This window comes from Oncorhynchus keta, chromosome 5 (genome assembly GCF_023373465.1).
Source record: "Oncorhynchus keta strain PuntledgeMale-10-30-2019 chromosome 5, Oket_V2, whole genome shotgun sequence".
Lineage (NCBI taxonomy): Eukaryota > Metazoa > Chordata > Actinopteri > Salmoniformes > Salmonidae > Oncorhynchus > Oncorhynchus keta.
This window is the reverse complement of record NC_068425.1, coordinates 7620022-7634327: the sequence shown is the minus strand read 5'-3', so window position 1 is coordinate 7634327 and position 14306 is coordinate 7620022. Positions and strand designations below refer to the sequence as shown.

Here is a 14306-nt window from a genome sequence, read left to right as displayed (position 1 = left end):
AAAAAAAAATATGAATCTCAATTATGAATCATTTTTTAACTGTTTCCAAAAGGAACTATTTGGGTGCTAAGCTAAATCAATCAGATACTCTAAATGTACACTACCGTTCAAAAGTTTGGGGTCACTTATAATTGTCCTTGTTTTTGAAAGATACGCAAATGTTTTTGTCCATTTAAAATAACTTCAAATTGATCAGAAATATAGTGTAGACATTGTTAATGTTGTAAATGACCATTGTAGCTGGAAATTGCTGATTGTTAACTTAGGGCTAGGCCCCTTTTTTTCTCCACTTCCTGTCTGAATGACGTGCCCAAAGTAAACTGCCTGTAGCTCAGGCCCTGAAGCCAGGATGTGCATATAATTGGTACCATTGGAAAGAAAACACACACAAACACGGAAGTTTGTAGAAATTATTACTCAAATCAATGGCACCAACTAAACAGACTTTTTGGGATACAAAGAAAGATTTTATCTATCAACGACACTAAAAAGACACTACATGTTGTAGCTGGGACCCTTTGGATGACAAATCAGAGGAAGATTTTCAAAAAGTAAGTGAATATTTAATCGTTATTTGTGAATGTATGAAACCTGTGCCAGTGGAAAAATATTTTTGGATGTGGGGCGCCGTCCTCAAACAATTGCATGGCATGTTTTCACTGTAATAGCTACTCTAAATTGGACAGTGCAGTTAGATTAACAAGAATTTAAGCTTTCAGACGATATAATACACATATGTACATAAACATTTTAAAATCCATATTATTTATTTGAATTGCGCGCCCTCCAGTTTCACTGGAAGTTGTCCCGCTAGCAGGACCCCTAGCCTAAGAAGTTAATGGAATATCTACATAGGCGTACAGGAGGCCCATTATCAGCAAACATTACCCCTGAGTTCCAATGGCACGTTGTGTTAGCTAATCCAAGTAAATCAAGCTAATCATTTTAGAAGGCTAATTGATCATTAGAAACCCCTTTTGCAATTGTGTTAGCACAGCTGAAAACTGTTGTTCTGATTAAAGAAGCAATAACACTGGCCTTCTTTAGACTAGTTGAGTATCTGGAGCATCAGCATTTGTGGGTTTGATTACAGGCTCAAATTGGCCAGAAACAAGTAACTTTCTTCTGAAACTCGTCAGTCTATTCTTGTTCTGAGAAATGAAGGCTATTCCATGCGAGAAATTGCCAAGAAACTGAAGATCTCGTACAATGTTGTGTACTACTCCTTTCACAGAAAAGCACAAACTGTCTCTAACCAGAATAGAAAGAGGAGTGGGAGGCCCCGGTGCACAACTGAGCAAGACGACAAGTGCATTAGAGTATCTAATTTGAGAAACAGACGCCTCACAAGTCCTCAACTGGCAGCTTCATTAAATAGTACCCGCAAAACACCAGTCTCAACGTCAACCCTGAAGAGGCGACTCCGGGATGCTGGCCTTCTCCAGGATTCTCTCTCTCTCTCTTTGCGGGTTGCCTCATGTTTTAATCACATGCATGAGCCTATTGCCCAAAGTGATTGCTTTTATATGGCGTTCCTCCGTGAGGGATGCTGAAAATACTCTAGTCACATTCCCTGTGTACACAGGCCTGGCTGAGAGCTATTGTGTGTGTGTGTGTGTGTGTGTGTTCCATGGTAACCAGGCCAACAGTGTCAAACATGGGCCCACATGCCCAATTTTCATCGCTCTTAAGGCACATGAAACCATATGCTTATTTTTTTTAAAGGAAAAACTGCTAGTGAAATACAACCTACGCACAAACTCTGCCCTGCCTCACTGGAGTCTAAACTGCTGACTGTGCCAGAGCTTCTACATACATTTGTCCATTGTGTTCGCCTTCTGAATGTTACCTCATGTCTCACTCTCCCTCCACCACTCCCACCCCAGCCAGCCATCATAACCCCTCCACCCCACTGAAGTGCACATACAGCTAGCTGGGCAGTGCCTAGAGAGAAGTAACAGGCTATGCTAGGGTTGTTATTGCTATGCTGTTAGCATTAGTAACGTGCTAGCGTAGTGCCAGCCACATGCCAGCTAAATCCTGTGGAATGGCTGAGAGGCAGGAACCAGGAGATGGGTAAACACAGTGGTCAGCCCAGCCACATTCCTCACTGTCTCTGTTTGCGTCCCAAATTGCAACCTATTCCCTATACATTTAATCTGGGCCCATAGGACCGTTTGGGATGCAAAACGTTCTACCCATCTCCCTAAGTAACCCGCTGAAGGTAGGGGTTGCCCTTAACATATCTAGGTTGAGATTTACCCTCATTCTTCATCTCAACCATTTGGGAGATTGATGGAATAATAGCTGATCCTGTATAAGTTGTTATGAACAGCTCCCACAAACTGAAAACAACCAGAGCATCTGTTTTATCCCCCCTCTCGCTCTCTTTTTTCTTTCTTTCTCTCGGTCTCTTCCTGAATCGGGTTAGTCCATGGAAGTGTAAGAAGTCTGTCTTCCCTACTAAAGCCACATACGGTGTGCTAATCCTACTTCATACTATTTAGAACACACTGTTTAGTAAGAACGAATGCAGTAAGCAACACACGTCACCGTATTAGGCTCATCCTACTGGGAATGCGTAATCTAATGCACAATTGCGTCGATTCCAGCCATTCGTTCATTTTGGCGCAGCGTGTCGCTTTATGTGATTATCAGTTGTCAAACAAGTGGATCTCGAAAGACGATTATCTTCCTCAATAGTGTGGTGTGGAATTCTACGAGATGAAAAGCCAAAACGAGTATGACATCCTGGCATTTTAAAGCAGACTAAATGTTCAAAATGTCAAACTATAAAACGTTATATTTTTGCATACCCTAAATGTCTCCTATTTAGAACGCAAATATGGGTTTTCGGACACTCCCTGCCACAGCTCCAGGGGACGGACGGGCGGGCGGGCAGGCAGGCAGGCAGGCGGGCGGGCAGGCAGGCGGGCGGGCAGGCAGGGAACTATGACAAGCTGCCAGCTAGGGATGATGCCAGAGCAGGGCCCAAAATTCAGACTTGGTGTCGTACTGTACTATCAAAATGATTTATTCACATCTGTGTGCTATACAGTAGCCTGCTTGCTAGCCTGATGTTGCTACGTGTCATTGTGTGTCTTTGGTGAGATGACAATATAGCATTGGTGAATGTAGAGCTAGTCAGGCACATAGGCTAACTGCACATCTACATGGATACATTATCTGAAAATGGTTCACTACTGTAACTATCTCAGCCACCCTTATTCACTAGAATAACTTCACACTCAGCTGTAGAGTTTAACCATTTTTTTTTTTACTGGTTTGCATTTGGCTGGTGTTTTATGGCTGTGAAATCATGCTGGGCAGCTGCGTTCATTTTCCACTGGTCATATCTGATCTCTGAGGTCATCTGGAATCTGCTCTCTCAGTCCGCCCTCATTCTCATGTTGTATTTCATGCTGGTAACCACAAACCAGTTTATAATAGAAATAAGGCACCTCGGGGGTTTGTAGTGTATATGGCCTATATACCAATATACTGAACAGAAATCTAATGCAACAATGTCACTGACTTACAGTTCATATAAGGAAATCAGTCAATTGAAATAAATGAAATCATACCCTTATGCCCAGCCAATAAGAATGAGTTTTTCCCCACAAAAGGGCTTTATTACAGACAGAAATACTACTCTGTTTCATCAGTTGTCTGGGTGGCTGGTCTCAGATGATCCCGCAGGTGAAGAAGCTGGGAAGTGGAGGTCCTGGGCTGGCTTGGTTACACGTGAGGCCGGTTGGACGTACTGACAAATTCTCTAAAATGACGTTGGAGGTGACTTATGGTAGAGAAATTAACATAAAATGTTCTGGCAACAGCTCTGGTGGACATTCCTCCAGTCAGCATGCCAATTGCATGCCCCTTAAAAACTTGAAAAGATAAACATCTGTGGCGTTGTGTAACAAAACTACACATTTTAGTGGCCTTTATTTGTCCCCAGCACAAGGTGCACCTGTGTAATGATCATGCCGTTTAATCAGCTTCTTGATATGCCACACCTGTCAGGTGGATGGATTATCTTGGCAAAGGAGAAATACTCACTAACAAGGAAGTAAACAAATTTGTGCACAAATTGAGAAATGTAGCTTTTTGTGGGTATGGAAAATGTATAGGATCTTTTATTTTAGCTCATGAAACATGGGACCAACCCATTGCGGTTATAATTTTGTTCAGTAACATATTCCAGTCAGCAGCTGCTTCTATCCAAAGCGACTTTACCTACGAGTAGTCCCAGGAATCAAACCCACTATACTGGCGTTGCAAGCGTTATGCTCTACTAACAGCTACAGTACATACCTCTCTGTGTCTGTCCTCATTCTTATTACAGCTCTAAAAGCCATTACTTAGATTTTGTCCATTATAGTTTTAGTACAGCACATTTCATAATTGACTCTATAGGAAGATAGAGATTAGTATAGAGAGATATCATTGAGCTGGTCAGCTTTTTCATATCGAGTGAGCGCGGGCAGTATCTTTTATGCTCTGACCGATTATTGGCCAAAGTTATTGTAGATTATGTTTTCAAATGTCAAATAGCTTAATTCGATGTTCACAATTTAACTGGGCAATACGCCATGATAGTGGAGACACTGAAAACACACAGGTTTTTTCAAATGTGTGTGCTGTGCACGTTTTAAAAAGTGGGTGAGTGTTTGTGTGTATGTGTAAAATGAATTCCCTGAAGTCTAGACCGAAAGTGATGCTGAGACTGGGGGAAAAAACTGCCTTCTGACTGCCGCCTGGGGAGAAGGAGACAAAGAGAGAGAAACTGGTGTCAAACTAACATTTGCCAAGCTGCGGGTTGCTATGGCGACGGGCATCACGTGACCACGGTGATGGTATTCACACAGAGTGGGGAAGTCGTTGAGAGAGCTCAGGTGAGATATTCTTGAAAAGCAGAGTCAAGATTACAATGCATTTGATAAAATATTGATGCTCCCTAGGCAGAGAGAGTGAGATTGATGCGATGTGTGTGGAGGGAGAGGTCATAAACAAGGTTGCGAAAGAAAGGGCCTATGGGATATTTAAGGATTTTTATGCTTGTTTTATTTATTTTCTCTGACCGACCCAATCATTCTATATCCCTCTCACTTTAAATATTCAAGCCTAAATGCTGTCAAAATGTGCTTAACAAGTCACAAGTTACATGGACTGTGCAATAATTGTGTTGACTTGTTGCACCCTCGACAACTACTGTAATTATTATTATTTGACCGTGCTGGTCATTTATGAACATTTGAACATCTTGGCTATGTTCTGTTTTAATCTCCACCCTGGCACAGCCAGAAGAGTACTGGCCACCCCTCATAGCCTGGTTACTCTCTAGGTTTCTTCCTAGGTTTTGGCCTTTCTCGGGAGGTTTTCCTAGCCACCTGCTTCTACATCTGCATTGCTTGCTGTTTGGGGTTTTAGGCTGAGTTTCTGTACAGCACTTTGATATATCAGCTGATGTAGAAGGGCTATATAAATACATTTTATTGATTTAACATGATTTTAGAATGACTACCTCGTCTCTATACCTCACACATACAATTGTCTGTAAGGTCCCTCAGTCGAGCAGTGAATTTCAAACACAGGTTCAACCACAAAGTCCAAGGGAGGTTTTCCAATGCCTCACAAAGAAGGGCACCATCTAGGGGTAGATGGGTAAAAAAACAAACAGATATTGAATATCCTTTTGAGCATGGTGAATTAGTACACTTTCAGTGGTGTATCGATACACTCATTCACTACAAAGATACTATAGGTGTCCTTCCTAACTCAGTTGCTGGAGAGGAAGGAAACCGCTCAGTGACTTCACTGTGAGGCCAATGGTGACTTTAAAAAAATAGTTTAATTAATGGCTGTGATATGAGAACTGAGGATTTGTAGTTACTTCGCAATACTAACCTAAATGTACGAGTGAAAAGAAGGAAGCTTGTACAAAATACAAACATTTTCTAAAACATGCAACAAAACTAAAACTGCACAAAACGTGGCAAAGAAATTAACTTTATGTCCTGAACACAAAGTGTAATGTTTGGGGCAAATCCAACACATCACTGAGTGCCACTCTTCATATTTTCAAGAATGGTGGTGGCTGCATCTTGAGTATGCTTGTAAACAGCAAGGACGAGCTCGTTTTCTTAAGGATAAAAAGAAACGGAATAGCGCATAGAGCTAAGCACAGGGTAAATCGTAGAAGAAAACCTAGATCAGCCTGCTTTCCAACAGACAGAGATTTTAGATATTTCTGTATTTCTTATTCAATAAATTAGCAAACATTTCTAAACACACGTTTTCACTTTGTCATTATGGGGTATTGTGTGTAATTGGGTGAAGAAGAAAAAAAGTCAATTTAATCCGTTTTGAATTCAGGCTGTAACTCAACAAAATGTGTAATAACTCAAGCGGTATGAATACTTTCTGAAAGAGAAAGGGGATACCTTGTCAGTCACACAACTGAATGCGTTCAACCGGAATGTGTCTTCTGCATTTTAACCCAACCCCGCTGAATCAGAGGTGCGGGGGGGGGGGCTGCTTTAATGTTGCTATTTGGGACACATCCATAGACTGACTGTTTGGGACACATCCATAGACTGACTGTTTGGGACACATCCATAGACTGACTGTTTGGGACACATCCATAGACTGACTGTTTGGGACACATCCATAGACTGTCTGTCCATAGACATCCATAGACTGACTGTTTGGGACACATCCATAGACTGACTGTTTGGGACACATCCATAGACTGTCTGTCCATAGACATCCATAGACTGACTGTTTGGTTGTAGTTATCTAATAGCTGGAGAGAAAGAAAAATCATCTTTGCTGTCTGCTGCACAGGGCCAATCATATGATATTATGCAAAAAAAAACACTTCTGGTTTATGTGCTTTGAATTGGTTGTTCCTTTTCTTATGCTATGGTGTGGTGTAAAGTAACTCATCCACAGCTGTCTTAGGACAAAATGTTTCTGTTTTTTAAACATCTGGATGGCGCTGCTGGGCTTTCACCAGCTGAAATGAGCTGTAAAATCAGAGGCATCGTTTTTAGGCTTATATTCCATTCGGGAGGTGTTATGCAAATGATGTGATGAAATTGAGCCCTCATCAGTTAAAATCATGTTGATTTACGGTTCAGTGTGGCTTTGTGATAAGTAGTCCGTCTCTGGTGTGAAAGAAAGCTAAGAGGTATTGGTATTTACTAGGGGTAGTGATCTGGCTTGCACACAGTTACTATGAAGCTTCTGCCTTTTTGGAGCAGAGGTGCGCGACAACACCTACTAGCAGCCCCGAATAGAGCGTCTGATAAGGTGACGTCTTTCACTTGACAAGAAGACGCATCACACTCCTATACTTAATTTTTTTTAATTGAAAAAAGTATGACTATTTTGATATTGAATCCTGCATTGTTGGGGAGGTGGCTTGCAATCTTCTTTTCGTAAGAGCTTATGAGGCAGACGGTGTTCGTATCACTCTGGAATGCTGGAACTTGAAGAGGAGATTCGAGGACTTGGACCAAAACCTTGCTTGTCATGTTTTCTTTTGGCCTCTTCTCCCTTCTGCCTCTTACACAGTAAACCTCCAGTTCCTGTATAAAAACCACACGGCTCATTACATTCTCCCCTGACCAGCTGATGAACTCAATTCCCTTGTTGCCTACTTTGAATTATTTCTCACATCTGTGCTTTCTTTACTCCCCTCCTATGAGCACAAGGCATTGAAAAGATGTGTATGGGCAACTTTTGCTCACTGGGCCTAGATAACATAGAACTGGACTAGGCCACTATGGGATTTGGCGTTAGAATTCGAGCAGTACAAAATCGTAAAGGTTGAGGGTTGTGTTTATCCTTTAACCTCAGCAAGTGGATATCCACCTTATTTACCTCTTAGCACGCTTGTGGATAACTCTGTTAGAGCTGTTGTTGTTCATCTGATTAGTTGGTGGGTTTTTTTAGACAATTGAATTCAAAATGCATATTAATAACGTCGTCATGGCAACCCTGGGTCAGAACAAATAACCGAATAAAGGATTCCTCACAATCTATGACATGAATAAGACACGTGAAACTCCATGACCTGTGTGTGTATGTGTGTGTGGCCACAGCCACGTGCATGACCCCATTTCAAATATTAAACCTCATCCCACTGAAAGCAGAACACGTACCGAAAAAACGCCCTGACATGCCCGGACACCTCTCTAATACACTAATGCAGGACGGGAGGTTATGAAAAATACATCCCCCTGTTAAATATAAATCACCTGAGTACCACTAAAATACGCCCCACCTCGCCGCTCACTGGAGCACCCTCACCACCGCTCTCCACAACCACGTGTTGCCAGCGTAACATGGCACCCCAACACCTCCCAGAAGTATGTCCTCGCTGCCAGAGTGAATTTGGCTAGCTGCAGAGGGAGGAGAGAGGCCTTAAATACACACACGCTCTCTCTCCTCTCCCTCGCACTCACACACATGAAACTAGATAGACTTTATTAGGTTGGATGAGAAGCCATTAGCTCAGCGAGAAGCCATGAGGGTGTGTGTTTGTATCAGCGAGCCGTATAACACCACCCCTGTCTGTCTGGTTGTTGGAGGCGTCTCCTTCCGCCCCGTTAGCGCCTTGCCTGCCTGGCTCTCCTTTTAGCTCCGGGGAGAGGCCTGTAGGCACAGATTTAGGATCAGCTTACACTTCCCGTAGTCTTGTACAACCATTAGTGGTGAACCTGCTAAACTGACCTCAGATCATTTTCTACTGCAAGGGTTCCCAAAGTTTTTCACTCTGGGGGGGCCCCCTTCCAGCATCAGGGAACATCCTGCGCACACCCCACGTCTAGTTCTATGGGCACAAGCACTGTTCATGACAAACTGTTCACCACCCCTCTTGTGGGTGGAGAGAATTTTGCAGGTTTGAAGCTTATTTCCTGCAATTCTCCACATTTTGTCTTGGGATGCAAAGGAGATGTTGCGGATTTAAAGCATATTTTCTTGCAATTCTATACATCTATGTGTTCATGTGATGTTTGAGTGACAAAAAACAAACATTAGCTGACATGGGCTAGTTGATCTGGACATTTCAGACAAGTTCTAAATAGCTCTCTAAGGTATGTAATGACTTAACATGACAAGAGGAAAACTGATGATGCCCTACTGTTCTAGAGGACATGTCTCCTCTATGGGAAGCCTGTTGTGGTGTAAACCTTGCATGTTGGTGATTGTCGAACTGACCTATGACCTTTTTGTCTTCTCTTGGCAGGTGTTCACCACGTACTCCAACGAGGACTACGACCGGCGTAATGATGACGTGGATCCCATGGCGGCGTCGGCTGAGTACGAGCTGGAGAAGAGGGTGGAGAGACTGGACCTCTTCCCTGTGGAATTGGAGAAAGGTAAAAACCTGGTGGAATCTTCTAGAGCATTACAGAACCCAACTGATCCTCACTATATTGTTAGTCCTGCATGGTTCAGTCGGTAGAGCATGGTGCTTGCAACACCAAGGGCCGTGGATTTGCATAAGTAAAATGTATGCACACGACTGTCGCTTTGGAGTTCAATAGCATAAACCAGAAAGCCAGAGAGAATTAATTAACTGTAACTATTAAAGTTACAACTAGTAGCTAAACATTTTCAGTGAAGTCTGTAGTTTCCATTAAACCCCCAAAAAAAAAAAAAAAATATATATATATATATAATATATGGGACTCACAATCACAGCCAGATGTGACACAGCCTGGATTCGAACCAGGGACCGTAGTGACGCCTCTTGCACTGAGATGCAGTGCCTTAGACCGTTGTGCCACTCGGGAGCTTGAATTGCTTCAACTAGCTAGTTGAAGTCTTTAAGTAATCTTTACCTTTTTCCTCACAAATCTGCTCGCCACATATATTTGCATGACGAGCGAACACCTTAGTGGTCACCAATGAATCCAGAGTCGCCCGTTATCTCCTTATTGGATTTATATTACACTAGATTAGCAGTGGCTAATTGGGTTCTAATACGGATAATGCCCGCTTATACAAAGTGGCGTAGTAGCTTTAGCTAGCTACTGTATCTTCCAGTCAAGGTCCCCCATTTTATTAAATGTATTTCCTTTACATTGGGAAGGGAACATATTTATGAGGGTAGAGTTCAGTTGGGCCTTCTCGCTGCAGCAAACAAAGGAAAGGAGGGGTGCTTAACGACCATGACAAATATCATGAGAATGGCTTACCAAGACAAACTTCCAAAGGGAGCACTCAACAAAAAAAGAGCAGAGACTGATTTATTTTTGCTGACTTTAATCTGCAAACAGGTCAATGACGTTTCGACGTCAAGCTGACGTCTTCCTCAGTGACCACTGCACTTAGCTCCTATTTCTAGCTAGTGGCCCATTGAGACACAACAACGGATTAAAGGGAGCAAAAATAAATCAATCTCTGCTCTTTTTTTTTGTTGAGTGCTCCAACTTGACCTTGAATTAGTCCTTTTTGGAAGATTGTCTTGGTAAGACACTCATATTTACGAGGTTATTTCCCCATTTCCTATCTCCTATCCCCTCTTCTGCACAGATGGGGACGGTCTGGGGATCAGCATCATTGGCATGGGTGCCGGGGCGGACATGGGTCTGGAGAAACTGGGCATCTTCGTCAAGACGGTCACTGACGGAGGAGCTGCACACCGAGATGAAAGGTTCTGAACAATCTGTGTTTCAGCAGTGTATCCAAAATAAAAAAAATTCCTTGCTCCTCGTCCTCTTTTCCCATTGTTCACTATCACTCTCTTCCTCCCTCCCCTGCAGGATCCAGGTGAATGACCTGATCGTGGAGGTGGATGGGACCAGTCTGGTGGGCGTGACCCAGGCCTTTGCTGCCTCCGTCCTCAGGAACACCACCGGCACTGTCAAGTAAGAACCCTCACTCAATAGCTGTCAATAAACACTTTGTTTCAACATCAAGCTATTGGTACAGTATCTATAGTGTATTTACTGCACTCTGGTCAAATATGGTGCCACAGTACCCTGACAAAATCTGTTATGAGAAACTAAGCATGGGATTGGAGAGAAGGGGGTCTAGATACAGAACTGTATAAAGACTGGTGATGGGGAACCAAACACACTATTGCTCCCAAGTACCATAACTCTACCTCCCTTCAGACTGGATCACAATTGGAATCCTTCTCTGCCCATTCCCACCTCTAATCGCCTCATCCTGACGCTCTCATTCCTCTCTCCTGCATTATTAACTGCCTGTGGTTGGTCTTTGTGTTAATTGGCGAGGCAGTTTGACTGTAGTGTAGCTAGGCGAGCAGAGACGTCTCTCATTGTCTTCACATCAAAGCCACCCAGAGATTGGACAGCCTGATTTTAAGACATGAGCCTGGATCCCAGGGAGATAGCGGAGAGGCCGGTGTCGGCGAGGGAGCGGCGAGGCTATTTATAAAACAGCCTGGTCCAACCTGATTCTCGGACCAAGCTCAGGTTGCTGTCTGACACTACGGACGGTAATCAAAGGAGTGAGGGAGGAAGAGAGGGAGGGAGGAGTGCCCCAGAAATGTTATCGCCTGCCCAATCGGACTCTTGGTCTCCCCTTGTGGAAGCACCTTTGTTCAAAGTGAACCACCTATTGTTCAGTTTTGTACGCCCTGTTTCATCAAAAATCCAGGAAATGGATTTGTCTGTAGACAAAATTCTCTGTGGAGATGATGTATGACCTCATCCAAGGTAGGATGGGTTTGTACAGATGGTGGCAGGGGGACACTTGCAGATTCACACGTACAGACGGTTCCAGACAGGGCCTGGTTGTTTTCTACTTCGCCACTTCCTGGATGGAGCGTGTCTCTGAGTTTGTGAATATTCATTGATTTAGCACATCCGTCGATCCCCCTCACAGGCTGCTGACTGGTTTCAAGGACAAGTGGTGATGTTTTGATTGGTCCAAAATTAGAAGCGCCTTCTCTCTGGTAATTATGCTTCAGCATAGTCGCAGCAAATAGATGGCGTGGTTTGTTTTGAAAATGCTGGAGAGGTTAGGTGTCGTATTTGCTTGACATCTTTCTCCGTGCACAGCTTGGCTTTTCCACATAGTGGTTAGATTCCTAGTCACCGTTTCTTCCCTCCATTTTGACCACCACGGAGTTATTTCTCCTCAGGCAAGAAACGGGCACCCTAGTGGGTTCTTAACCCTCACACACTCATCACCAAACCCCCGCCCACACTGAATGCCACAGTGATGCTGGCAGTCGTGTTGAATGATGTAGCTACCTCTCTCTGGGGTCTCATTGCCGATGTCTGGTAGTCTAGTCTCAGGCAGGGATACAGATTGGTGACCAGAGGGTTGTTAGTTCTAATCTCACTTACGGGATTTTTCTGATGTAATGATCAGTGGCATTTTTTTTCTGCAGTGAACCATATTAGGTGTACAAAAATATATCACATGAGAATAGATTTAGAAATGGTCGTTTTCATCATATTGTCTAGAGCACCAACATCAAGGAATATGATGTTCTGTTGAAAGGATCCCTTTTGGCACAACGTGGTGTTAGCTACAGCGACATGGTTTCCTTTGTCTTACGTGTCACTGTGCATCGGGCTGCTTTGCACACAGGCTTGGGTGTGACAAATGATCCCCAGGCAACCGGCAAGTTGAGGTCTTTCCGCTCGATCATTCCATTGGACAAACATGTGACAGCCAGAGCTGGTGTCGCGGTCTTAAGGGTCCCATCTGCAACAGGATAACTCTGTAGACGCTTCAGTCACTCATTCTATAAAACATGCATGTCCTCTCATGCTTTGTTTATTTCATTGTTATTCTCTGTGATACATAGAAAAGGGGTGTTTCTAAAATGGCAATCTATTCCCTATATAGCGCTCTGGGCAAAAGTAGTGGACTAAATAGGGAATATGGTTCCATTTCAGACACAGTCTTCAGATGGCGTGCGACACTTATTCACTGAATTGTCTTTCTCCCTCGGCATAATCTTGTCACATTTTCTACTCGTTACAATGTCAACTCATCCGTCCATGTACAGTGAGTGTCATGTTCCTTCCAGGCACAAGCTGTAATTTTCATTCCCCACCAAATGTTGCTGCCCTGACTTGCACTTGTTTGTAATCTGTGAAGGTTATTTCTTGGAAAATGTAACTGATGAGTTATTTGAACTCTACAGTCTTGTCCTTCTATGATTATATCATATTTATCTACATTCTACTGTGTATCTTCTGAAGTTGCAACCACCAGACCTAAACTTAACCACCCTACCCTAGTTTTACCTTACTATCCACTTAAACCCTACCCTTTCCCATTGGCTGCTCCTTGACAGACATGCCTTCCTTACTCACCCCGTTGGTCGTTGTTGCCCATGCAGGTTCATGATTGGCCGAGAGAAGCCAGGTGAGCAGAGCGAGGTGGCCCAGCTGATCCAGCAGACCCTGGAGCAGGAGCGCTGGCAGAAAGAGATGATGGAGCAGCGTTACAGCCAGTACATGGAGGAGGACGAGGAGGTGAGGGGCTCACAATGTTCTGTGTCCCAAATGGCATCCGATTCCCTCTATGATGCACTACTTCTGACCAGTTACCATAGGGCCCTGGTCACACACACACACACCATTAGGAAGATTACTTCAGCCCATCCAAAAGATATTCGCTCGTTCCGTCAGTCAATAATATGACAAAACAAGATGGCGCTAATGAAGCGTTTGACACTTCCTCCCCGAAGCCTTACAGATGTTCCATCAGGCTCCCTTCACAATGGAATAATACAACTAGAAATTCTAGACAGAACACTCCTTGTTCACCTCCCCTTCACTGATCTAACAGGACCGGATAGGTGTAAGCAATGTGACGGAACCTAGGTGCACATAGTGCTTTATTCCTGCCCAGTCATCTCAGATCTTTGAAAGGGGCTGAATAAGGACAGAGGCGGTAGGGGAACGCGTTGTGGCATGAAGCCCAGCCCAGCAATTGTCTTAGTTCCTTGTCTCCCCTCAGTCTCTTCCATGGAGCTGAAATGCTTGAATAATTGAATCCGTCTCCTTGTTAAATTCAATCATGTTCAATAGATGTCTGGGCTTGGGTGTGAAAGACCGACAAGTATGGACCAGATGCCACGACCCAGGTCTGGTATTCCATCACACTGTGTCTCCCCATCAGAACATGCCCCCCTCCCAGCAGATCTGAGCCTGCGTCAATGTAATTTCCTGCTAAAGATGCGTTACCAGTTAACATACAAGTCCTTTCTAATACGTACCAAAATTAATAGTAGTTGTTATTTGGTCTTGTTTTTATGGGTAGGCATCGTTTGATGGCATTGTCCTATGTGACTCCGGCTA

General features: G+C 43.7%; 1 protein-coding gene and 1 long non-coding RNA gene across 2 annotated transcripts in view; one reads left to right on the top strand and one right to left on the bottom strand.

Annotated features, from left to right (window-relative positions):
- LOC118384417 (neurabin-2-like) overlaps positions 1–14306 on the top strand; it is a 57908-nt gene that overhangs the window by 37755 nt on the left and 5847 nt on the right. The window contains exons 3-6 of the mRNA XM_052518626.1: positions 9257–9389; positions 10549–10669; positions 10779–10883; positions 13343–13478. Coding sequence (XP_052374586.1) covers positions 9257–9389; positions 10549–10669; positions 10779–10883; positions 13343–13478 — 495 coding nt within the window. The remainder of the gene's footprint in view (positions 1–9256; positions 9390–10548; positions 10670–10778; positions 10884–13342; positions 13479–14306) is intronic.
- Positions 7006–9371, bottom strand: LOC118384418 (uncharacterized). The gene is made up of 3 exons (XR_004825831.2): positions 9229–9371; positions 8740–8839; positions 7006–8661 (listed from the first exon to the last, which is right to left on the bottom strand). It is a non-coding gene; the product is annotated as an uncharacterized LOC118384418 (long non-coding RNA).